Source organism: Maniola jurtina, chromosome 9 (assembly GCF_905333055.1).
Source record: "Maniola jurtina chromosome 9, ilManJurt1.1, whole genome shotgun sequence".
Taxonomy (NCBI): domain Eukaryota; kingdom Metazoa; phylum Arthropoda; class Insecta; order Lepidoptera; family Nymphalidae; genus Maniola; species Maniola jurtina.
Window position 1 is genome coordinate 7,814,148 of NC_060037.1, and position 23,867 is coordinate 7,838,014.

Genomic DNA, 23,867 nt, shown 5'->3' on the forward strand with positions numbered 1-23,867 from the left:
AATCGAGAAGGTATGATTCTAAGCAACGTGAACCGTGCTCCACCATGTCACCTTGGGCGAGAGTGTGATAAGCCATATACTATATTTTCTGCAAGGTGCGCGCAAAACAAGTAGTCCAATCTGAACTTGCAATATGTCCTTAAGCGCAGGTCATAGACTGGAGATTAATACACAAACTTGACAGATCTGTTTTAGTACAATGCGTATCCAGATAAACTGCACTAATTTTAAGACAAGCAATTATATTTAGAGATTCTCTATCCATGATCAAAAGTCAAAACAGAATTTACAATCCTCCTCTCCATACACAACAACCAATATGCAGACGTACGCCTCGTGTCCAGATTGGATTATTTGTTTTGCGCGCACCATTTGGTCTGAGGCGCGCACTTTAATAGTTCAAAAGTTTAGACATCTGTCATTATTATACCTGCATTTATTTGACGGATTATTATCTATACTTAGGCTCTCTAACTAGATACGGATGTAAAAGTTAGCACAACCAGACTAGTTGTAACTTATTGCTTATAGATTTTAGATATAGATCTTTGAAAACAACAAGATTTTAAGGTTCAAAAAGGCTAGAACCGAAAGCCGTAAAGCCAGTTTAAAAAAATAAAAGATTTTATAGATTTCAAATTTGACCATTTGTTTTTAAATATGTAGGAAGTAGTACATTTATATTAAATTCGGATTTCGACTATTAAAGTAGAAAAAATGCTTTTAGAGAAATCTAGTAGATAATGTAATTTTAAAATTACTAACTAGATAACAATACAATTTGTATAAGGCTTTATAGGTGCTATCAAGTAGTGATAGTTTTTTTTTCATTAAGTTTTTGAACATTCATAGTTAACTTAGCGAAATCATAGAAATTTAATATTACTTAACTATAATAATGGTGGGCACAAGCGTTTGAAAAACAATGGATTAAACAACAGTTATAATAAAAACTGTTTAAATTACCTAAGTAATATTTTAAATTTTTTTAAGTTAATTTAAAAAAATAACATAACTGTTATGATTAATGTATTATGAATTTTCAACATGTTTGTTAAATATTAATGTTTACTGGCCAGTTTATACCACGTTTGAAACCTAAATGTCCATAGTCCACCTTTAAACAGTAAACCATGTTATTATGTGTTACGAATATAAATGTTTGAGAAGTATAATTAACGAAGTGTGATTTCGGAACAATGGCCTCGAAGTCACGCCTGTAAGTGTCTGATTTTGTCTAACTACACTGGTGCGCTTTCAACATACGTTAGACGCATACGCTAACTAGGTACCTAGACGTATAGTTATATTCGCTTTTTTTGCGTGTATGTGCGCGATTCTGTCAAAGTTACGCACGCAAGCGCAAAACAAATTTTATTGATTGCGCATGTGCAAATCGAATAGCAAACGACCACGACTCATCCTTTGGACCATGAACCTTGAATCAACCCTGTGATGCACGCATTAACGCACCCACTCTCTTGCATCCTGTCTCAAGTTTGTGACGCACACGCAACACGTAAATTGATAGTTGATACTATTTTTTTTAAATAAAAAAATAGCGAGCGAACGAGTAGGCAGGCTACTATGCGTACCTATGCGCATGCGCACTTGTGTAGTTAGGCCATTTTCAATCGCCGAATAAGCTTTAGATTTGAGTGTTTTTACATTTTAGCAGATTTCCAATACAAATACTGTCTTTATTCCTCACAATATAAATATTGTAAGGAATTTAAAAAAAATCCTTAAAAATATTAGTAGTTGTTCTAAACTAAATCCTATTATAAAATGAAATAACATTAAGCATATGATATTGCCAGTTCATATTATTGTTAAGTTAATAGGTGTACTAATAGTATAATCTATATTTGTTTTAAGTTTATTTTTTGCAAGTTTTGTATGATCCAACGTGATATGTGAAGGCTGTTGTTTTAAGCTTAAATGTTTAATTTTCTTTATGTTAAGAAATATCCCTATGTGTAAGTTGTATTCTTGTAATGTCTATTAATATACTATTAAATACTATTATAGTAAACTATGTATTCAATATATTATGTTGAAAGTAAAAAAAATATATTATGATTGTTTGTTGCAAATCAAAATTTGGTTTTATTTATAGATATTATTATAATTTTCTTTTTTAACCCCCGACCCAAAAAGAGGGGTGTTATAAGTTTGACGTGTGTATCTGTGTGTCTGTGGTACCGTAGCGCCTAAACTAATGAACCGGTTTTAATTTTGTTTTTTTTTTTGTTTGAAAGGTGGCTTGATCGCGAGTGTTCTTAGCTATAATCCAAGAAAATCGGTTCAGCCGTTTGAAAGTTATCAGCTCTTTTCTAGTTACTGTAACCTTCACTTGTCGGGGGTGTTATAAATTTTTAATTTACACTAATTGTTGTCATTTTTAACCGACTTCCAAAAAAGGAGGAGGTTCTCTATTCGTCGGGATCTTTTTAGTTTAGAGATTGTGGTTAATTCTATTGTGAACAATATCTAAACTGAATGTAACTATTTCTATCCCTTTTTTAAAATTCTCTGCGAAAAAAGATAGCAGACCTGCGAATTTAATATAGATTGTGTACATTAAAATTAGCCACATTGTTTTCCTTCCCGCTCGTTCCTACTATTTCAACTGATTGGTTCACCCGTTTAGTGACTTACTCTCCAGTAGTTAAGCTCTTAAAAGGATTTAGATGCAGTTGAACTAATGGGACTATATTATAGTTGATGAACTCAGGTACTTGGTAGTGTGGGGAATTATTCACGAGGGGACTGAGGACAGCATTACTCGCTAGTTTTAAACCTGCCAATTTTGTACAACCAAATTAGCACCAGTCATCAGTAGCTTAAAGATACATCCCAAATTGGCATGCATCTTAAATTCCCAACCTCCGATTCACACCAAGCACGTACACGTAATACGTGCGTAAACCCCTAGGCCCTAACACACCGGGGCTACGCATACGTCCACGCTTTACGCAAGCGATGTGCTATATTTCATACAGTTCCATTCATTACAACGCAATGATACGCGCTACGTCTACGCTTGCCTATGTGAACGAGCTAATAAGGTGCAACCGCAAACCTTGTTATCAATGTTAGAGGAAGAATCAAACTCCAAAATTGTATAAAATATTTATTCATCATTCTCCTGTTCCTCATTTTCATCACCATCATCATCTTGCTCCGGTGTCTCCCACCACGTCAACAAGCCGAGGCCTGGTTCATTGATTCCTCCTACAAGCCTGTATGGAGCCACTGTCTGTACTGGACACTCAGTGCCGGGAGGGCCGCTGGGTAAACTTTCTTCAAATGCCTCACTTGTCACTCTAAACCTTATGGATTCACCTGGAAAATATTAGAACTCCGTTTTAAACTAAGACTTAGGTCTAGTAAATGGCCCAACGTAGTAGGCGAATGTGTTGTTAAATGCAGGGCAGGGCAGTGCGAATCTTTTCAAAATTCAAAATATTTTTATTCAATTAGACTTTTACAAGTAATTTTGAATCATCAAAACTGTGTGTCAACTTTTTGTGTTCTGTGAAGATGAAAAGGAAAGTAAGTAATAGACAAGTTTGATCAACCATCCAGTTACAGTTTTGAATCAAAATTACTGTCATCATTTTTGGTCACACCACAATACAGAGAACCACACTTGAACACATTTCTATGCTGAAGATATTGTTTTTACTAAAGTAGTGTAGAACAGATTTTGTTATAACTGCCAGGTTCCCCGTATGGAAGCATCTCTCCGTAAAGACATTTAGATGAAAAGCGCTCTTGTAAGAAAGTAATAAAGTGCAATTCAGCTTGCACAGAGCTGTGGTCTAAAATTTAATGAACAACTTTTTATTGCATAATCTCTATCTCTAAAAAGAGATAAATATCACGCGATAGAAACTGAGCAATCGAAGGGGCGCACCGTCGAAGGTTTATTTCTTGCGTCACGTGACCAAGTGGGCCTGGCCTAGTGTTAGTTCACTTAATATGGTATTTGAATATTATAAATAATCACCTGAGTCCATGAACAAATCATGCTTTTCTCCGTCTTCTTTTGGATACTCCCATACCCACGCTTGGTCTGTCTCGTCGAATCTGGATGGATGTTGCAGTGCATTCACAGGTATTAGAATATCATCAAAAAATCCCATTGTAACTGCAATTACACAATACGATAATGTTAGAAGGCAATACTACTAAGAGCTGGTTCTCACTAGTCATATTTCGGGCCCGGATTTTAATAGGATGCTCCAGTGGAAGAAGTATATGAAGCTATTCATATTTGTCTAAAACCGATTTTGTATCAAAATATTCTACCACTGGAACATCTGATTAAAATCTAAGCTGACAGCCAACAAGCGGGAACGGGCTGTTAAGAAGAAATGCTAGCCTAGCGGTTCAGACTTTGACCTTCTATTTGGGTGGTCCAGCTAAAGAGATGGGCCTTTAAAAATCCTATGGGAACTCTTTGATTTTATGAGATTAATAAGTAGCCTACATTCGTCCCCGCGATGCAAGCTGTGACAAGCTAGCATTTATAACATCAGGATAGTGGTGTGACAAAGTGTAAGTAAGGTACAGAAGTCATTTTATAATTGAGTGATTTTACAAAATATCTGACACGTCAAAGGAAAAGTTGTTTTATGCAAGTATTTATTTGTCAATCTCACCGTGTACTCCTTCTCTACTGCAACTTCTAATTTTTCCTATCAGAATTTCTTCAACTAGAGGCCTAAATACTATGTATCTGAACTTAACTTCAGTGTGGGACGAACCATCACCAGGAAATATATATGAATGTCCAACGCATGTTATATCAAATAACGCTATACATAGGCCAACATTGAGCACTACCTGAAAAAATAAATTAAAACCAGTTTACAAAATTATGGTTTTACTCAAACTTTTCGATTTTTTAACTATTTGGTTGTGAATGTCCAGGTCTTGCAGCTCTGTGGCGTCATCTAAGAAACTTGTTTGATAAAGCGTTATACAATTTTGCAGAATTATTTAATTATACAAAATCGTCCTGTGCATATATTATCAAGAAACTTTATTTTAGGTTATGGTTATTGTAAGGGTTTAAATTAATTGTAAAAGCTACGTCATATAGGTTAAGTTTTAGTATCATTTAGTTAATATTGTTTATTTAAAGTAAATATTTTGATATCTGATCCCGAATTGACGATATTTAATAATAAAATGTTACCTTATTAGCAAGTTTCCTGTTTAGCAAGGTAGTGATAGATTCTGTTAAACTTTGATGAAAATGTTCAGGTGTAACTCGAATTACATCTTTCATTTCTGATAAAACAAACATTATCCACTTCAATTAGATTTTTAGTACAAAAATGGCAAAAAAACTTTGAAAATAAATACATTGCCGCTTTTCTCTTTTTTTTTTAAATTTATTTAGAGGCCCTGGATTGCGACTTTTTTTTCTTTTTTTAACGGCCCTGGATATCACACTTTTAAGGCCTTGCCGCTTTTCGTTTGACACTAACCATAGAGTACATCATAATTCGTAGATGTAAAAATCATAGATTTAGGAAATAATGGAAATAACAAAATTATTTTATTATGTACATTGAATATAATATACGCCAGACGCTTGTTGACGGGTGTTTGCGTATGCTTGCCGTCTTTGGAGCGTTTTGATTAGCAGACAAGCCATCTGAGATGTTTGCCGATACTTGCTGTTTGTTGTTTACCACACGCGTCTGGCGCTTCCATAAACAGCTAATGGACGTCAGTCGCGGATTACAGCCTCTTTGTCTGTGATTAACCATGGACAAGATACTTAATTTTTCTATTTTTGAAGTGTCGTACACAGACCAGTAATCCGGAGGGGTCGATGATCTCTTGCAATGTTGCCAACTTAGCGACTTAGACGCTAGATTTGACGAATTTAAAGACGCGAGTGACTTCATTTTTCACATTGAGCGACAAAAACACTCAAGGACATTTCAAGCGCCTTTTAAAATGATCTAATTTTTTTCACAAATGAAATGGAGAACACGGTCTTTTTTCTTCTGGCTTTATACTCATTAGCCAATGTCAGGATCGCGTTCTTATAACTTGTATCTCCGATAATATGGCTGATGTGCTTCTAAAAGTCAGTTTTATCGATGATAACCTATTTTTTTTAATTATTTATTATTCATTGATACCTACTCGTTTTTATTTTTATTGCTTTCATTAGAAAAAAAATCGTCACTTATTTTGTATTGCTTTTCTATTCTGATAACAGCAACTTCTATTGATTTTTCACTTTTTCTACGCATGGCAATATCTGGCGACTTTCCGCAGCAGCTGACATAGCGTTAGCGACAAACGGTTTTAAAGAGTTGGCAACATTGATCTCTTAATTTTGAAGTATGTTATGTTTGAAGTTTTGATTTTTCATTTCTCAGGATTTTCCAGATACTTTGCATCTTGCAGTTATTTATAGTGAATGGGAAATGAGCTTTTTAACCGAGTATTGAATTTACCACACATTAATCACATTGTAACCGATTACGATAGCAAGTTTTTATCTTTTTATGGTTCGCCCTGTTTTACATGAAGGCGGCCATGTCAGGTAATTTCTACAGTAATTTCTGAGAATATATTTTTTTATCAAATAAGTATTACCTAAACATTGAATTAGTTGTGTCTTTGATATCGTAATCTTGATGTCATTCAATTTTATGGAAAACAAGAATCTTCTAACAAGTATTGACGGTCCAGCTTCGTTGGGCAGGCCTCGATACATAAAAAAATTGTATCGCAACAATCTTATTTTATTTATTATTGAAGTTTGTTTATGCATAATATGTATGTATTATATTGGAACGTCGCAAACCAAAGGCGGGCCAAAGCACTAAATTGTGCCCTCCAAAATATGCGCTACGCGAACCTTTGTCCTTTAGTAACCTGTTGACTAATGTTATAAGATTATATTATTGTTATCGTAACTTCAATTATTTTGACATTTAGGCAGAAGAGATAGATCAAGGTCTCCGATGAGAGCAAACAGAAGAGACAAACCAATGGAGCAAATTAAAAATGATGCCAGTATGTCCAGTAGTGTGATGAACCCTATGATGATGCAGAACATGATGATGTCTCAAGGTAAAATTCTGTTCCTATACCTCATTAGATAACTTATTATTCGTAATTCAGAAGTAATCGTTAAATTTTTGGACTCTTATGAGATTATTTCTAAAATTTAAATTTTCATTCTATATTCCATCTTTTCATTCCTAATTCTAATGTCCTTTTTTTTATTAATATCACCTTGTAAATCATATCCATATTAATATTAAAATTAATGTTACTTAATTCAAATTATATACTTATTATATTTTTTTCTAGTTTTAAGGAGAATTCAATTTTGATAATATCAATTTTCTAATATTTCTATTATTTCTATTTATAAGCAATGTTAAATCATATGAATTGCCCTTTCTCTTGCAATGAAGCCCAAAGAGTAAAGATTATGCTGACTGCTTCTAGTACTATCTTTGATAATAATCTAAACAAACCATTTTAAAACGCATGTGCAACAATCCAATAATTTTTTCTCCATTATGACAAAGGGAACATGATGATGCCGGGAATGTTCAATATGATGATGCCAAATGCTATGATGGGTAGTGGCATTATGCAGCCCACTGGGATGGATATGATGCAAAGCAGTGGCATGGAAATGTCAGCTATGCAGCCTGCGATGGATATGTCTGCTATAGGATCTGCTCAGCCCATGCAGCCTCCTCCTCAACCCATGGACATGGGGTTGATGGGTGGTGTAATGATGGATCCCATGATGGGAATGTATCCTAACATGAGTGCAGAAGCTGAACATGAGAAAAAAGAAATAGTTCTCAAACATTGCAAGTTAATACCACCGGCAAGTGGCAGCACCCATCCGCCCCGTCGAGCGAGACCGCCGGGTTGTCGAACAATCTTTGTAGGCGGTCTACCTGAAAAAATAAGGGAGAGCACTGTGAGAGAAATATTTGAACGCTATGGAAGAATTCATATTCTGAGGCTGTCCAAAAAGAACTTCTGCCATATTCGGTTTGATAGAGAGAGTTGCGTGGATGCAGCCATGGCCATATCAGGTTACAGAATTAAACTGTTGACCAAAGAAAAGGACAGCAAAGATGATAAAGAAGACGATGAAGATTCCCAAGCTACTAATGGCTGGCTTCATGTGGACTATGCTTTGGTAAGTCGAAGCTAATTTCAAGCCATGTCTGCAAAAAAAGGGATCATAGTCAAAAACAAATTATGTTTTCCCAGATTATTAAATTGATGGTCTTTCAAAATACTTAAAATTGACGTCCTCTATAATTTTTAAGTTTCGCCGTCATCACCATCATCAATCCATTGCCGGCTTGAGCACAGGCTTCCTCTAAGAATATGAAAGGCCTGGCCATAGTCTACCACGCTGGCCAAGTGTGGATTGGCATACTTCACACATCTTGGAGAACTCTCAGGCATGCAGGTTTCCTCACAATGTTTTCTTTCACAGTTAAAGCATATCGCTGATGAATTTTAATAACCATCTCAAATTGTTGATTAGACTTATAAAAGCATGTCAAATGTCTATGATGTTGCATTTCACTATTTCATATAATCTCCTATACTTTTGGCGCGCGTTTTGATGAGTTGTTGATTTGAAAAGTTTAAAATAACAGAAGAAGAAAAAAGTAACATCCCTTTCGTCACATTGATTACATCCTGTACTGACACCTAGTTTGAACCTTACAGAGTAGAGATGATCAAAATGAATATGAGAGACGTCAACGCCAAGCGTTAAGAGTTCAGCAGCAACAAATGCAGCAGCTGACAGCGCAGCAGGAAGCCATGGCCAGTCGTTCCATGAACTATCGTCGGTCTCCCTCGCCCGCGCGAATACAACTATTTTCGAATGCAGCCATGGTACAATTGTCGGAAAAAATTAAAAATGAAGAACACTTTGCAAGCACTCTACCTGTATGTAACATTATTTCAGATATACTAGTATCAGTGTCTCCAGTAAAAAAAGTGGACAAATCAAATTTGGCACTTTTGAAGAGGGGGAAAAACAACATGGAAGAGAAGAGACCTCTAGACATTAAATTAGCCATTTTATGTGCAGTAAAAATAATGATTTTAAAACAAAAACTTTTTAATAAATTTATAGTAACTATTTTACAATTGAAATCATAATCATAGATATTCAAAAGAAGTTATGACTTCAACTGTGAAATTCTAGAAATCCTTAAAAAGTTGTTTTTGTCTTTCATGAGAATTGGTGAATCCAAGTTGTTACCTTTTTACTGGAGGCACTGTTTCATATCTTACTCAACAAAATCATCTTATTTATAATTTGGTTATTTCAGACATTAATTGCATGGCTGGAACGAGGGGAATGTTCCAAAAAGACTTCCAATCAATTTTATTCCATGATTCAAGCTACAAACTCTCACATTCGTAGGCTTTTTGGTGAAAAAATGCAAGCAGAGGAAGAGTTGCAAGAGTGCAAAGAAAGGGTGAAGAACCACATACAGAGTGTCATTGAACAACGTAAGTGTTAACAATACAGAATATCACACTAAATATCCAGTCGTTCTTTCACCCGTTTGGTGACTGATCAGTGGCCAATCTCTTGTCTCTCTCTCTCTCTAAAATAATTGCGCACCATTGCCATATTACTCTTGATTGTTATTGTTTCGGAGGTAAGATAGTGAAACTCAACAATGAGTTGCTTTAAACTTATGCTTAATTTTTAAAATGAAAACCTATCATGGTAACTGAAAATATTTTCTCTGGTCTACTCAGTCAACCATAAACTTTCCTGGACGAAGGGTCGCCTGAACGAGACTGGAGTGCCGTCGCCGACTTCAAATCATGAGTTTAAATAGTTCTCTGTAGGCATTTTGCCGTGTCAGTTTGCCTGGCGCAATTACAATGGCAAGGGATACGTCTATACATCGCGTCTCATCATAGCTCATACCTCGTACAATCCTTCATGGCACGCGGATCATAAACCGCATCAGTGACGTCAGTCACGAGAGTTTCATATTCCTTCATATCCTATGGGTCATCGATAGATACAACGACGCATATTCCGGGCGGGCATAATCGATATTTTACATTTTCTACACTGCATGCACTACTCAGTTCCTACGTTTTATGACTCCGTGTGCCAGGAGCGATCGGACAGGGTATAGTTGTATGAATTAAGTAATTGCATGACATTGTTCTTTGAAAGAGGAATTATGCAATGGATTGCAAGACATGGATCGAGTTCGGCAGACTGCTGGTCAATTGGCGGGTATTTGTTTTGCCTCCAATGGTTCTGGTCAAACTCTCGATGTTTAAATCACAAACCGTTATCTCACTCTTGTTCTGGGTCTACTGCTCTTGGACGTAACATAGCGAATTGCAAAAGTTATCCGATGAAAATATGAACCTATGTAAGAAAGTGTGCACGAAAGCAGGATATGTGGAATACCACATCAAGGTTGTAAGTCTGAAATGCTTTTGCAAATATTCTATGGTTAAATTAGAAATAATGCAGCTTTATTATTCAATTGTCGAAAATCGTTGCGCGAATATTTGTAAAAGCATTTGGTGGTCCCTCTGTGTGATATTTCATGTCACACTCGTAGTTAATGTTTCATTGAAAAGACGAATTAACTATTTATAAGTAAGTTGTACTTTAAATTATATGATGATGTAAACTGGTTTTTGTTACGTTTTGTAAAGCTCAATGGCACATTTCCAAATAGTAAAATCGTTAGTAATATGAAACACTACCTACAATATCTCGACTCTTGAGTAAGTCAGCGGGGCGCGAGATGCAACGTGACGAGCCGTCTGCGCAAGTATAGCGACAGCCGTGGGTAGATACAAAAGTGCGTTCTAAGCCGACGTAAAGTCTGCACTCTAGAGGCTGGGTGTCACGATTATACTACGGTATGTTTCTCGAGCGACCTGTTTCTATGCTCTAAATATATACATTTTGTGAACCTCAGTCGAACAGGTGGCGAAAGTGTTCAATGCAGCCACGCATCAACGCGTTTGGGACCACTTTACTAAACCTCAGCGAAAGAACATCGAAACATGGCAAAAAATGACTCAGGTAACTGACTGATCGATTCTTAATAAGTCTTTTTAGGCTATATGTGATAAAGTGTGTGGCAAAATGGGCTGTAACTGTTTTTGTAACTATTTCATTAGTTCTAGTGAATATTTACCTCTAATACTTTAAGCAGCTCGAGTATTTTTTAAACGGCAACCTACTTGAAGTAGTAAGTATTAAACACATCACTGGATGACAGCAGCTACAAGGTAAAAGTGAAATGGTCAAAGAACAACTTATTCATCATTATTTTATTATTCTATTCTATATATCTCTGCATTCCTTTAGCACTAACCTGAAAATGAGAATACAAATTCTTATGAACACTTTTATTATAATGTTCAAATTTATGTAAAACTTTTATAAGTATAATTCTTATAAGAATTTGTGTTCCCTTTTGACATAAGACAATATTCTGGTAATTATAGCAAATCTTTATTTTTAGGAGTTTAATGCGCTGAAAGAGGAATTCAATGATAAATTCTTTGGTGAAGAATCAGACTTTAATGGGTACAATAAAAGTAACAGTAATTTCGATATGAATAATGAGGAAGTTCAACAACTGAAGGTAAGTTATCATGTATTATAACTTTTTTGGTTCTAAATCTAATTACTAACTGGTTAGACACACATGATTAGTTGAAGTAAGCCTGATTAGTTTCAAACCCAACTGGGGTCCCTTTCTGAAATGGCCTCTGCATTCGACGCGTCGTAAATACAGATGATCCAGTGATCCAGACGGTTTCAGATCATCTCCCGACTGTTCCTGCAGATCTGGGTCGCACCGGATTATGAGACCTCGCAGATCCTGACAGGCCATGGGTGCTTCAACAAGCGCCTGCATGACATGTGTCTTGTTGATAGTGGTGTGTGTTTGTGTGGACTGGCGGAGGAGGACCTTCACCATGTCTTGTGGGAGTGTGCGGTATACGAGGACCTCCGGCGCGCCCTGCTGGACGGGATCGTTCGTGAGGAGGAGGGTCCGGTCTACTACCAGGACCTCGTTGCTACGGCGGAAAACTTCGGGAAGCTACGGGAGTTCGCGCACCACTGGCACAAGAGGCGGAACAGCTCGGAGCCGTGATCAGGGACCTGCGCAAGGAGAGGAACGGATCCGGACCGCGTGGCACGCGGGGATCTGTGTATTGTGTTCGTCTGCCCCAGAAAGGGGAGAAAGACAAAAGGGACAAGGAGGAGATAAATAATTTGTAGGGAGTCAAGAATGCGCCCCTGGGAAACACGCCCAGAGCAAGTACCGGGGGGCTCTCCCGCGATTCGGCCCATATAACCGAGAGGTTGGTGGGGCCATGGGTGGTTGGAGGGTTGTTCCTGCAGATCTTTACCGCATTTTTTGATTCTCTTGTCTCACATGATTCTACATGTTGTTTTGACAAGATGATTTTGCAAGCAAGTTTGACTATAACATCTTAATGACTCTAGTAGAGGGTCTGTGCTGCGCTTGCAGGTGCAAGGTCGCAATTCTACATTGATAGTAGAAACCCCAACATCTGTTGGTTTTTCGAACTATTGCCAATCCTGAGATATGTGTTTTTCAGAGAGAAAATGAGAGTCTTCAGTTCCAATTGGAGGCTTACAAGAACGAGGTTGATGTTATAAAAGCTGATGCCCAGAAAGAGATGGAGAAGTTCAAAGCTCAATTCATAGCGCGTCAAGCATTGCAAGTCGCAATGGAGAAGAATGTAAGTCCTTTTTAATGAGGTAGAATTCTTTGATCCACCTATTATATTTTATGCACATTGGCCTTTGGCCTAATAATAAGTCGAAAACTGCAATGACTGACTTCGGCCAATATGTTGTAGAGATAGCTTGCATCCCATACAGTACATATAGCTCAATATTATATTTTTGTCATGTAGCCACCCTTGCCGTCGCCCGTAGTGAAGCCGCCACCGCCGCCGCCGCTGCCCGATGACGTGGACTCCAAAGTGCCTTTGAAAGAAGAAATCGATGTCAAGTGTGGAGAAGCCAAGCTCATTGGCATCATGTCTGCATTCTTGCAGGTATGTTTGAAATAGTATTAACAATAACAGGCCCTTGTTTTATGGCAGTACTAGCTGATGTCACTACTTGTACGCGCCACCACTATTGTGCCTGATTGCTGATTTGTACTTCAGAGTATAACAAAGAATCTTATCTTGGATTGAACTATAGGGGGTCTTGGGCAGTACTCCATAATCCGATAATTCGATAGTTCGACACTACCCTGCAAAACATTTGTCGGATTACCGGGAGCCCACTGTACATAGATGTGACGTCATAAACATTTGACGTAATTGCACCCGCAGGTGCACCCGCACGGCGCGAGCCTGGACTACGTGGTGTCGTACGTGCGCGCGCTGTTCCCGAGCGTGTCGCAGGGCACCATCCACCACGTGCTGCAGAAGCACGATGAGGTGTTTCAGCGCAGCAGCAGTGGCGTGGGCGCCAACATCGAGACGCGCTGGACCTTCGTCGCGTTCGCCAACGCCGCGGTCTAAAGGAAACCGGTATGCGGCTCTTGTGGCTCCTCCCGCGGTATGCGATAAGCTTTACGTATTACCCTATTTAAATGCCAACCAGGCGCTGATACACCGATGTGGGCACGATGGGCATGCCCACAACCCTAATAGAATTGTGACGTCACACTCACGGTATATCATGATCGGAATATCGTGTATGGAACTATACACTGTACAAAATCTTGGAAAAAGTGTTTTAAAATGGATTTTCTTTGTGAAAAATTAAATTTAGATCGTAGGAACTTGTGAACTTGTTTAGTGAAGTGTTAACGTTATCATATTGTGATCTTCTTTGCATTAGTACCTTTTATGTAAAATAAAGTATGTACTAAAATCTTTATAAGAATAAATAAGTGACTGGAAGATTAGTTTTATTTATATGTTGATAATTAGGTATTTCTTTAGTAATAAGCTTTACCTCGCAAATGAGAGAAAAGTACTATACTGTAGACTACAGTCTGTAGTATAAGTACTATAAGTAGTATTTGGAGTTACTCTATCCATAGGTATGTACTCATTATGTTAACCTAATGATAGCATCTACCAGGTACCGAAGGATTACTCAGCAGACGTTTAAATAAATAGCGACTCTTGGTAAGACGGAACAGTCCGCCGAAGTTCAATGCCTGAACACCCCTCTTTCTATCGCGTAGCTGTTATATTTCTCTTAGGTATTAGAGCGTCTGGTCCACCTTAATTATACATTCATGGGTAGTATTTAGTCGTATTTCACCTAAGACGTCTGTTGGCTTTTCTGCTGCTGCGCTTGCAGGTCGCTGACCGTCGCCATGTAGTCCGCGGTGGCCTCCTCCAGGTCCTTGTCACTCACGCACGCCTCGCTCTCGCCCAGCTGTTGTCCCCCGTCTCGGTCTTGCCGCATTCGCAGTCTTATCTCTCTCATACGGGCTTCTAGTATTCGTTCCCGTTTATTTTCACGATCTAGAATCTAAAAGAAAACGAAAAATGTATGTTTTTTTTTGATGATTTTTCAATCAAAAAAAAATATCTTTGACCAAAAAGCTTGTGAGAGCCAGACCTTCGTTATTTCTAAAAGCTGTAAGTTAGCGACTATGAAGTTTGGATCATGGTGGCTTTGTGAGATCACAGATAACGAAGGTGTAAAATATCTTACGTCAAAATATAAAGTGTAATTTTTTTTTTATTTTCTTCGGAATAGTATTAGAAATCACGTCATACTTGCGTGCACATCACGCTATTAGGCTAAGATCTACAGAGCGCACTTTGACTTTGCTCAAACTTAAGACACTGTTAAAATGAGACAGCTTTATACCGCTGGCATAAATCTGTCTCTTTTTAACTGAACCTTAAGTCTAAGCAAAGTCAAAGTGCGCTCTATAGATTTTAACTTTAGTGTCGTAGCAACCCGGTAGCAGACGCCCTTAAATTTTTAAGGGCGTCCTTATGTCCTAAAATAAATTGTCAAAGTATTGTTTTTGGGCTCGATTTACATTAGATTTACGATTGAGTCGACCATAAATCTACTTTGACTAAAAAATTGGTTCTGAAATCCGAAATGATTTACGTATATTATGTGAATCATAATTTGTAATTAATCTTCTTTTCACCTTCATTTATTGAATACATGAATTCAAAACTTACATGGGTTAAAAGTTGTTTGTCGTTTTTATCAGCAGTTCCAAGATTTTGTGATAACTCTGCTAAGTAGATAGTGCCCAGACTACTGCCGCATGCCACCAACTGACCCTGAGCATAATAATAATAATTTGTAGTAGAAACTACCGAGAATTATAGCATGCGTAGAAGTTTCTAATTATGTATGAAACAAGTTTAAGGCTGGGATTATAAAAATGTTCTCCTTTATTGAGTATACTTTTACTTTGCTTAGGTTTAAGTTTCACTTAAAACGAGACAGATTGAATGTCAGCGATATAACGCTGTCTCCGTCTCTCGTTTGAACAGTAATCGTCGCGTACAGCCGTGGAATTAAAATGCTCAAATGAAATAAGTTAAATGCGAACCGAAAAATAACAGCCAATATGCTTACTTCAACTTACTCATTTGACTTATTGCTATGTTAAGTTTTATTTTAGAATAAATGTTTTTGTTCTTATTTGATTTTTTTTTTACTGTTGATGACTAGAGGTCAAATATTTTGTATTCGTCACTAAACTTTATATTTGTTAAGGTTTATATTAAACTTAAGTTGATATTATAAAACTTTCGTAATAAGAAACACAGATGTGTATATGTGTGCAAACCACTTGAGCTTTGCCATTTTGTTTCTAAGCCCTCGTCCACACCTACTATTATTAAGTCAATGCGTACAGTAAAGTCTAACTTCAGTTAACAATCTTTACCCCTTCATGTGGTCGAAGGCGTAGTAAAGGCTCATCACAAAGCTGTGCAGTGACGATTGGTGCGCTGCGCCGACGTAAGAGGTCCCAACAGGACAGACAGCCATCCCACTGCGTCACTAGCAAAAGCGAGAATCTGAAATTCAACGACCAAGCCCTGTATAAATTCTAGACCTAATTAACAGGTCATAAAATTAGTGTACCTAATCCTTTTCAAAATGAAGGAAAAGAATGGTTGGTACCTACTGCTTTTAGATTTGTCAGTTTAATAGAAATATTGTGTCACGTGTATAAGCGAGTCGCCTGATAAACTCTCTCTCAAAGAGTATGTAATCTCTTTTTCTCTCAGGCAAAAATATTTCTTCAATACAATGTACAATATAGCATTAGAAAAATTGAGTAGTTCTATGTTTAAAAAAAATGGTTTATATATCTAGTAGTATTACAGGTTTTTAGCTTAAGAAAATCGAAAATACGGTCCCATCCGGAAGAAAGCATAAAACATGGCATGCATGTAGATGTGACATGTAGCTTTGGAAAAACTCGACGTGTTTCTACTTTTACGAGTCATAACTATATGCCAAAGCTACATGCATGCCAAGTTTTACGCTTTTTTCCGGATGGGACCGTATTTAAAGCTAAGGAGCCGTACTATATAGGCCCTCTACTGTAAATGTTTATACGGAATACCTTATCGGATTCCATGCTCCGTCAGTAAGCTTGGTTCTGTGTGCATACGTCCAGAGTATAGACGACTCGCGACAATCTTCGCTCCATACTCGAGCTGTCCAATCCCCAACGGTTAGGAAATTCTTCAAAAATGTGGGATTTCTCTGCAGCGCATAAACTGGTCCTAAATGAGCTTCATACTAAAATTAAGTAATGATTAAAAAAAATGTTTTGGCACTGTAATAGATGTATTGCTGATATTACTTTTTACCTTAGAAGGTAGCTTTTCCAGAGGTGTTTTTCCTTTTCGATTTCCTCCAATTACTAATCCTGTTTCAGTTCCTACCATAAAGCTGAAAAATAAAAGGATTTTAACATCCACAAGTCTTAAAATAAGACTTAGATTAAATATCAAATCTGTTTTCTTACCGCGTCGGTATAGTAGGTTCATACTCTAAAGCAGAAATACCTAAAGCATTTTCGATGCCTTGAGTATCATTGTTGGTTTTGACAGGATCTATTATCATGGAATCTGTAGGTTCGCTAGTATTTCTGATGTCCCACCTGTAATAAACTTCAATTTTTTATTTATTTATTGCTTCTTCATAAAACTAATTGCGGTCCAAATTGTGTCTGCTGTTTTAGTACGATGTAAAGCTTTTACTGACCACTTGACAACACCGTCAGGGGAGGAGGAGAAAAAGTCTGCGCCGGTTTTGGAGTTAATAAAAAGTACTTTACTGGCTAAGTCTCTGTGAGCTACGTGTGGTGGACAAAGTGCCACCGCTTCGCTGCCTCTTCGCATGTCCCAACATCCTACCTAGAAAATAAACAAACTATCAGATTGTTAGTTGAAAAAACCTCTAATCTAAGGCCTTTTATGCCTGACAAGAAATTCACCAAAATATTTAAGTATGACATTAAATATTTTGGTGAATTTCTTTTCTATTCACTTGGCCATTCATCATTCCACCAACAAGAATATGTTGATCACGTGGGTTGTATTGTAAATCCAGTAGAGGTTGTGGAGGTGAGATTACCAGCTCGGGTGCGTTTGCGTTTTCTGAAAGAATAAGTATTAATAATCTTGTTTAATCTTTATCTACTCAGTAGTTGCAACATTCTCAGACAAACTTATTGATAAGTTGGTTCTACCTATATCCCAAATGTAAGAAAATTGAAGACTTCTTGTATTTCTCATGAAGTTGACGTCAGCGTGTGCAGATGCTAATCGAGCTCCATCTGCTTGCCACGACAGGGAGCGAACCGGTCTTCGGTTTCCACCTGGTTCTCTATACACGTTCACTGTATGACAACTGCTGCGTTCCACAGGTGGGATGGTGCTGAGCTCAGAATAATAGATTTCGTACATATCCACGGCGTTGTTTTGTAGAATATTATGCTCCATGCTCTACAAAAAACCAAATTTAAAATTTTCAAGTCCTACATTTCGTTCATTAGGTACATTTTGTTATGTTCCTTACATGCCCAAGATGCATAACCGCGTGGATATAAGCGTCATCTTTTTCAATTTTACGTCGATATCTTTGCATAGCTTCTGGGTCATTCGTGTTGATGTCTTTAGGCCAGCCGCCTTCTATGTGATTCATGCCTGAACTGGTGTATTCAGCTCTAAAAAAAGTTTGACATCTAGGGTAGTTCGAAAGAACATTAAGGTTTTTGATGTTCATGACAATAATTTGTTTTTGATGTTTCGTGGTCACTGTTCACTGGCTATTGCGTTACACAAAAATTATGTATGTATGCTCTACATGGCTAAACGGTTTGCAAAGCTGAAGTGGCAGTGAGAAAAGCCCATGGTTCTAAAACACGAGAGACTTAGGTGCCCCAAGGTGCTCGAATGGCCACCTCACAACAGAAAGCGCAGCGTTGGAACTTGGAAGACCCCTCCACTAATCCTCGATACAGAAAGTGATGTCCAACAGTTGACGTCTATCGATTGATAATGATGATGGTGATTACGCTCTTACCTTACAGAATTTACCCAATGTTCTGACATAGTTCCAGTATTCTGGATGGCAGCATGCACTGGATTCCTTAGTATGTAGTGTTTGTACATGGCTGGATTGGAAGGTATACTGACACATAGTTCAGGACCGTGATCCTCAAAAAGCAGTTGCCTTCCAAATTCCCTTCTACGTCTTATGTACTCGTAAGTGATGTCTGTTTTTTCTGGCTTCTCTACCATTTTATATTTTTTTGTTAATATCTGATTTTCTTTCACGTTCACGCGTGCTTTGCAAGTTGTTTGATCAATAAAAGTGGTCGTAGCTAAGAAACTATCAGAGGTTCGACAGTAGCTTATTTATATTTGGTATTTATCTTTAAAATAACTGCCTCGTTGGCTAGTGGTTAGTGTTCGACTGCGAATTACGAGGTCTTGGATTCGATTCCCGGATTTGGCCAAAAATAGGTACGAGTTTTTTGGTCAAGAAATTCTCAGTACTAGCCCGGTTTTAGGAAATTGGCAGGCAGTCACCCCCGTGGCTCGGTGAGCACTAAAGTTGTCCAACGGCTGATCTCTGTCCGGTAGTGTATGATTGCCGTTCCATCGGATTATGGAAGTAAGGAAATAAAGAGTGCACTGTGTTTGAGCTCTAACTCCGAATCCATTGACTGCGCGCCGTTGCCGCAAATCGGCCGGGAAGACATTAATTCAATAAACAATCCAATTATGAAAAAAAAAAATATTTATTGATCCAAATGAACATGAAACACAAAGCAGACATTTGCTAACGGTATCCACAATTTTTGTATCGGCAGGTAACTGGTAAACTAGCTATTTGTAGTATTTCAATTTGCCAAAACTATCGTGGACATTAAAAGGAAATAGAATTATAATTCGTATTGAACCAATATTAGTTAATACAGTGGTATTGGATCCGCTGGTGAAGCGCGTCGTAAACTTAAGACAATAAGGCGCGGCGGAGTCACGGCTATCTTTGTACTGCACTGCTCTAGCAAAAATCTCCAACGGATAGAGGCTCTTTCATCTGCCGACATCGATTTGAATTGATCAGCCTGTCATGTAAAATGGAATAAGGAATTATATACATAGCTCACAGTTTAGACTGATTAAGTAGGTATGTTCTTAAGAGCCGTAATAGCTTAGTGGTTAAGGTTGGGGTTCGATCCCTTGCAAGCACCTCTAACTTTTCTGAGTTATGTGCGTTTATTGTAATTAAATATTAGTTACTTGCTTTAACGGTGAAGGAAAAAATTATGAGAAAACCTGCATACCTGAGAGTTCTTCACAATGGTCTCAAAGGTGTGAAGTCTGCCAAACCGCACTTCCATCCCCCTTTTCATTCTAAGAAGACACCTGTGCTCAGTAATGAGCCGGCGATGGGTTGATAATGATGAAGTAGGTAGGTCAATGATTCTTACAGAGTATCCAAATGCGTCTTCAAGTACGTTAACAGGTATTCTTGCGTTTAGTTCGCCGGTGTGATCTGCCAAGCGAATCCTCAATTCTTCCAGATTTGCATCCCTAGAGAGATAAAATAAAGTACTTATTACTTATTCTTTTTCACAAATTTAAATTTGGACTGGTAAATTGGTTCTTCGAACCGGATTTGATCAGCAACACTGATTTGCTGGTTTCCTACCGAAGTTTTGGTTTAATGTTTGAGAATATAATGAGTATAATGACATGATAAATATAAATAGGCGGCAATATTGATGATGTAGCATTATAATGCGTTGGTATAATATAACTACGATCGTGTATTCGAGCGAACGTTAGGGATTATTTTAGTGCTTTTGAAAATAATTGTAAAGTGCATGGCCCACGATTCTCTTACTTGGATGTCACAAACTCATCTAAATCCAGATGAGTGAGTAATGCATGTAGAGCGGCGCAGAATGGAACCCCGGAGCTGAGGCGGTCTCTAATTTGCGACACAGAGGCTGTGTTCGCGCGCTCGCCACTCCAAGCTGCCCAAGCGGCTGCTTCACCTCCGCCTAACGAATAACTTGCATTATTAGTGTTAATTCGGTACACTGAAGGCCGGACCGTATTCGTAATCGTAAATTTATTTCTTAGGTGCATGTCACACTAGAGCGATGCTGCAACACTGCACATCGCGTGATGACATATAGAATATTTTGATGCGAAGCGAATCGACGCCCGGCGTCGCTGTAATGCGTTCCGGCCTTTAAAATAGTGCTATCTCTTTCATAATGTAGTGCGGGAAAGGATAGCATTACTTGCAATTTAGTTTTTCATTTATGTAGTTTAGTAGACACAGATATTAGTTTCTAAAATATGTCTACAAAATTTCATGGACTTGGTTGCTTAATATTCAAATGAAATTGGAACTACGATTGTATGAAGCGAGTGACGGAGAGAGCCCTGTTAAGTTTCATTTAAAACGAGACAGATTTATGCTAGCGGTATAAGGCTGTCTCAGAGTGAAGAGTCTACAGTGTCTGTAGATCTCAGCCTAAGGCTGAAATCTATCAGACTTAAGACTGTTAAAACGAGACAGCGTTATACTGCTGGCATAAATCTGTCTCATTTTAACTGAAACTTAAGTCTAAGTAAAGTTAAAGTGCGCTCTATAGATTTCAACTTTGGTGTCAAGCTACGTTCAATTTCAGCAACAGTTTTAATTGAACTTACGTGTATTAGCCTGATTGCGTATGTAAAGCCGTAGTGTTTCCGCCTCGGGGGTATGCGGTTGGTGGGTAACCACGCTTCGAAAGCACGTTTGCACGCGCACCGCAAAGCTACGCCACGAGACGCGAGCGTCCGCTATGAACAGCACGCTTTCTAACGGACGCCATTGCTCGGCTCTGTAATTATTTTAATATACAGGGTGTAACCAGAACGCTAGCACAGACGAAGACAGGTGATAGTACTGATGACTACTGATAAGATACCATAGCAAAAACTACGATTTTTTTAAGAATCCTTAATTTTTTCAAAGTTCACAATATTATTGCAAATAAAACGTCTGACTGACGCTCGCATTAAGATTTTAGAATACTGCATCTGGAAAAGTGGCTGCTAGAAGGATTTTTTTACCGAAGCTTCTTTACGGAATCATGGGATGGACCTAGAGGTTTCATAATGGTACAAGTAAGCGAGCACGACACTTCCAGTTGTTTTTTGATGAGAAGTTAGCCCTTGACAATGCAGAGTTGGAAGCGTTATTTTGTATGGCACATCTTTTCCAGAGTACCTACCTATTTTATTTCAGTGCCTAAATATCTAAAAGTTCTAACGAATTGGTTGGCATTAGGTTGGTTACCTTTGAATTGTGTCAATATCAAATATATCGAGGATTAAAGAAGCAGGTGTTGTATTGTCCATTATTTCAACGGTACGCACCGTCATGTCTGTACCTTAAACGTAAAATCGAGTAGGTAAAAGATAGCAGATAAGTCACGACAAACTTAAAAACTGCATAAAAATAAAATGGTACCAACCTGCTTTTGTTTTGATAGTTTTCGCTGGTTTCACCGACTTGACTACTATCAATAAGTCTACGTAAACATTGTTTGTTTGTTCTGTAATAAAATTATATACCTACGATTTATTTACTACCTAAATATTTATCTATTTAGTACCTAATATCTATTTTATACAAACGTAGTTATTTTATTTGTCTAATTTTAGGTAGTCATAATATCATCATGATCAATCCATCGCCGGGTCACTACAGAGCACAGGTCTCTCAGAGTAACAAAGGTAGTAGGCCATAGTCTACCACGCTGGACAAGTGCGGATTAGCAGACTTCACACACTTTTGAGAACATTATGGAGAACTCTCGCAGGTATTCAGGTTTCCTCACGATGTTTTCCTTCACCGTTAAAGCAAGTGATATTTAATTAGGTACCTACTTTAAAACGCTGTTATTTGAGGAACTGAAAAACGAAACGAAAAAAAGAGAGGCCCCCTATTTCAGTCCACACAGCTGCTGAGAGCTGAATTGCGTTATAACAAGTCGCTATTTATTTAAAATGTCTGCGGAGTAATCCTTCATCCTTCTAAACCTGTAAGTTACCTACTAAAATATTCTAAAGTAGGTGTATAGAAGATGATTACCTGTAATTTTCAAAACTTCTGAAAGGCCGCAGTACCCCGCGCATGGCTTAGTAGGAATATGGAGGAGTGGCAAGTACGAGCCGAATGTATCGCCGTCGAAAATGCTCATGTCGGATGAGCCTTCGCTCAGTGACAGGTAGAAAGGAGACGTCGCCTTAAACCAGCACATTACATAAGCTGAGAGTGAGATTATGCAAAGTAAGTACACTCAATAAGCTACTCTAAACTCAATAAGCTACTTAATCTACAGTAGGTACTTTACTTAAAAAGGAGACGAGATTATGGCTTGGACATATATCTTACAACATTATGCTTAATTAGTTATTTAACTATAATAAATTCGAACCTGCGGTCTATAAATTTCGTTGTCACCACTCTTGATACAAATCTTCGGGGATGAGATAGCGACTGCAAAAAAGTTATTTTCAAACAATACATTATTTAGTTACAAATTAGATTTATTAACTAATACCTATTAATTAAAAAATATTTAAATTAATAATTAATAAAATTAATATTTCATAATAAAATAATATATCCTATTAATTACCAACGTCTCCAACAAGAAATCTTTCGTAGAATGTGATTACAAAGTATTCAGAACCCCAAACGTCCGCGTTAATTGTATCAATAGTGGAATCACGTAACGTAAAAGACATGACGCCCCGTGATTCGCCATTCTTCTTTTTTGAACCTACAGTTCGAGGACTATTTTTTGCTATAATAATTCCTACAATTAATGCATTATTAATATTAATATTTAAATTATTCAGGCAAACTTTTTGAACTCCCGCCATTTTCGCAAGTGTTATGGTTAGGTTGCCAGTGTTTTATTTTTTTTTTCTCTTCTGGTTTTACAAAGATTAACCAATGTCAAGTTTGTAGTTATTTGTAACAAGTTAGTTAAAATATACAAGTATGAACCCCGTCTGTGCCGGCACTCGCCGACATACGCACGGCACCCCTTTAGAGCGATTTCCAGTCAGTTTTAACAAAAAAACACTCCTAAAAGGCAGAGCACGCCCCAACACAGACGAAGTCCTTGCCAGTGTTTTTGAATTTGGTTGTTTTTTTTACGGCTCTGGATTCTAGTCTAGGATATAAAACTTAATTAACTTAAACTTAGCAGAGACTAGCATGCCACAAACGGTAA

At 37.7% G+C, this 23,867-nt stretch overlaps 3 protein-coding genes and 1 long non-coding RNA gene across 4 annotated transcripts; 2 read left to right on the top strand and 2 right to left on the bottom strand.

Annotated features, from left to right (window-relative positions):
* Window positions 1-3,125: 3,125 nt before the first annotated feature.
* On the bottom strand, window positions 3,126-5,415 carry LOC123868129 (DNA-directed RNA polymerase III subunit RPC8). The gene is made up of 4 exons (XM_045910506.1): window positions 5,210-5,415; window positions 4,671-4,854; window positions 4,016-4,156; window positions 3,126-3,348 (listed from the first exon to the last, which is right to left on the bottom strand). The coding sequence occupies exons 1-4, from the start codon at window positions 5,318-5,320 to the stop codon at window positions 3,137-3,139; spliced, it is 648 nt and encodes a 215-aa protein (XP_045766462.1). The 5' UTR covers window positions 5,321-5,415; the 3' UTR covers window positions 3,126-3,136.
* A 940-nt stretch (window positions 5,416-6,355) lies between these two features.
* Window positions 6,356-13,999, top strand: LOC123868133 (ecto-NOX disulfide-thiol exchanger 2-like). Its single transcript, XM_045910511.1, has 10 exons — window positions 6,356-6,580; window positions 6,979-7,113; window positions 7,581-8,212; window positions 8,758-8,982; window positions 9,372-9,555; window positions 11,010-11,116; window positions 11,562-11,684; window positions 12,673-12,816; window positions 12,994-13,137; window positions 13,423-13,999. The coding sequence occupies exons 1-10, from the start codon at window positions 6,562-6,564 to the stop codon at window positions 13,612-13,614; spliced, it is 1,905 nt and encodes a 634-aa protein (XP_045766467.1). The 5' UTR covers window positions 6,356-6,561; the 3' UTR covers window positions 13,615-13,999.
* A 348-nt stretch (window positions 14,000-14,347) lies between these two features.
* On the bottom strand, window positions 14,348-23,511 carry LOC123868132 (dynein axonemal intermediate chain 2-like). The gene is made up of 15 exons (XM_045910510.1): window positions 23,265-23,511; window positions 23,061-23,122; window positions 22,715-22,868; window positions 22,095-22,175; window positions 21,917-22,010; window positions 21,286-21,458; window positions 20,465-20,624; window positions 20,049-20,151; window positions 17,309-17,460; window positions 17,070-17,204; window positions 16,912-16,993; window positions 16,662-16,840; window positions 15,975-16,107; window positions 15,256-15,360; window positions 14,348-14,581 (listed from the first exon to the last, which is right to left on the bottom strand). Exons 1-15 carry the CDS (start codon window positions 23,509-23,511, stop codon window positions 14,369-14,371), a joined length of 2,073 nt encoding a protein of 690 aa, XP_045766466.1. The 3' UTR covers window positions 14,348-14,368.
* On the top strand, window positions 16,528-19,398 carry LOC123868134. Its single transcript, XR_006796596.1, has 3 exons — window positions 16,528-16,619; window positions 16,887-16,888; window positions 19,387-19,398. It is a non-coding gene; the product is annotated as an uncharacterized LOC123868134 (long non-coding RNA).
* Window positions 23,512-23,867: the final 356 nt, after the last annotated feature.

Excerpts from the sequence above, each read along its gene's own strand:
- LOC123868129 (XM_045910506.1), bottom strand. The coding sequence starts at position 5,320 with ATGTTTGTTTTATCAGAAATGAAAGATGTAATTCGAGTTACACCTGAA. Across the intron at positions 4,157-4,670 it reads CAGTAGAGAAGGAGTACACG|TTACAATGGGATTTTTTGAT; the intron begins GTGAGATTGACA and ends GTGTAATTGCAG. Across the intron at positions 3,349-4,015 it reads TGATTTGTTCATGGACTCAG|GTGAATCCATAAGGTTTAGA; the intron begins GTGATTATTTAT and ends AATATTTTCCAG.
- LOC123868133 (XM_045910511.1), top strand. Across the intron at positions 7,114-7,580 it reads GAACATGATGATGTCTCAAG|GGAACATGATGATGCCGGGA; the intron begins GTAAAATTCTGT and ends ATTATGACAAAG. Across the intron at positions 12,817-12,993 it reads AAGTCGCAATGGAGAAGAAT|CCACCCTTGCCGTCGCCCGT; the intron begins GTAAGTCCTTTT and ends TTTGTCATGTAG.
- LOC123868132 (XM_045910510.1), bottom strand. The coding sequence starts at position 23,511 with ATGGCGGGAGTTCAAAAAGTTTGCCTGAATAATTTAAATATTAATATT. Across the intron at positions 17,461-20,048 it reads AAGACGCATTTGGATACTCT|GTAGGATGTTGGGACATGCG; the intron begins GTAAGAATCATT and ends TTTATTTTCTAG. Across the intron at positions 16,108-16,661 it reads GGAGCATGGAATCCGATAAG|ATTCTCGCTTTTGCTAGTGA; the intron begins GTATTCCGTATA and ends GTTGAATTTCAG.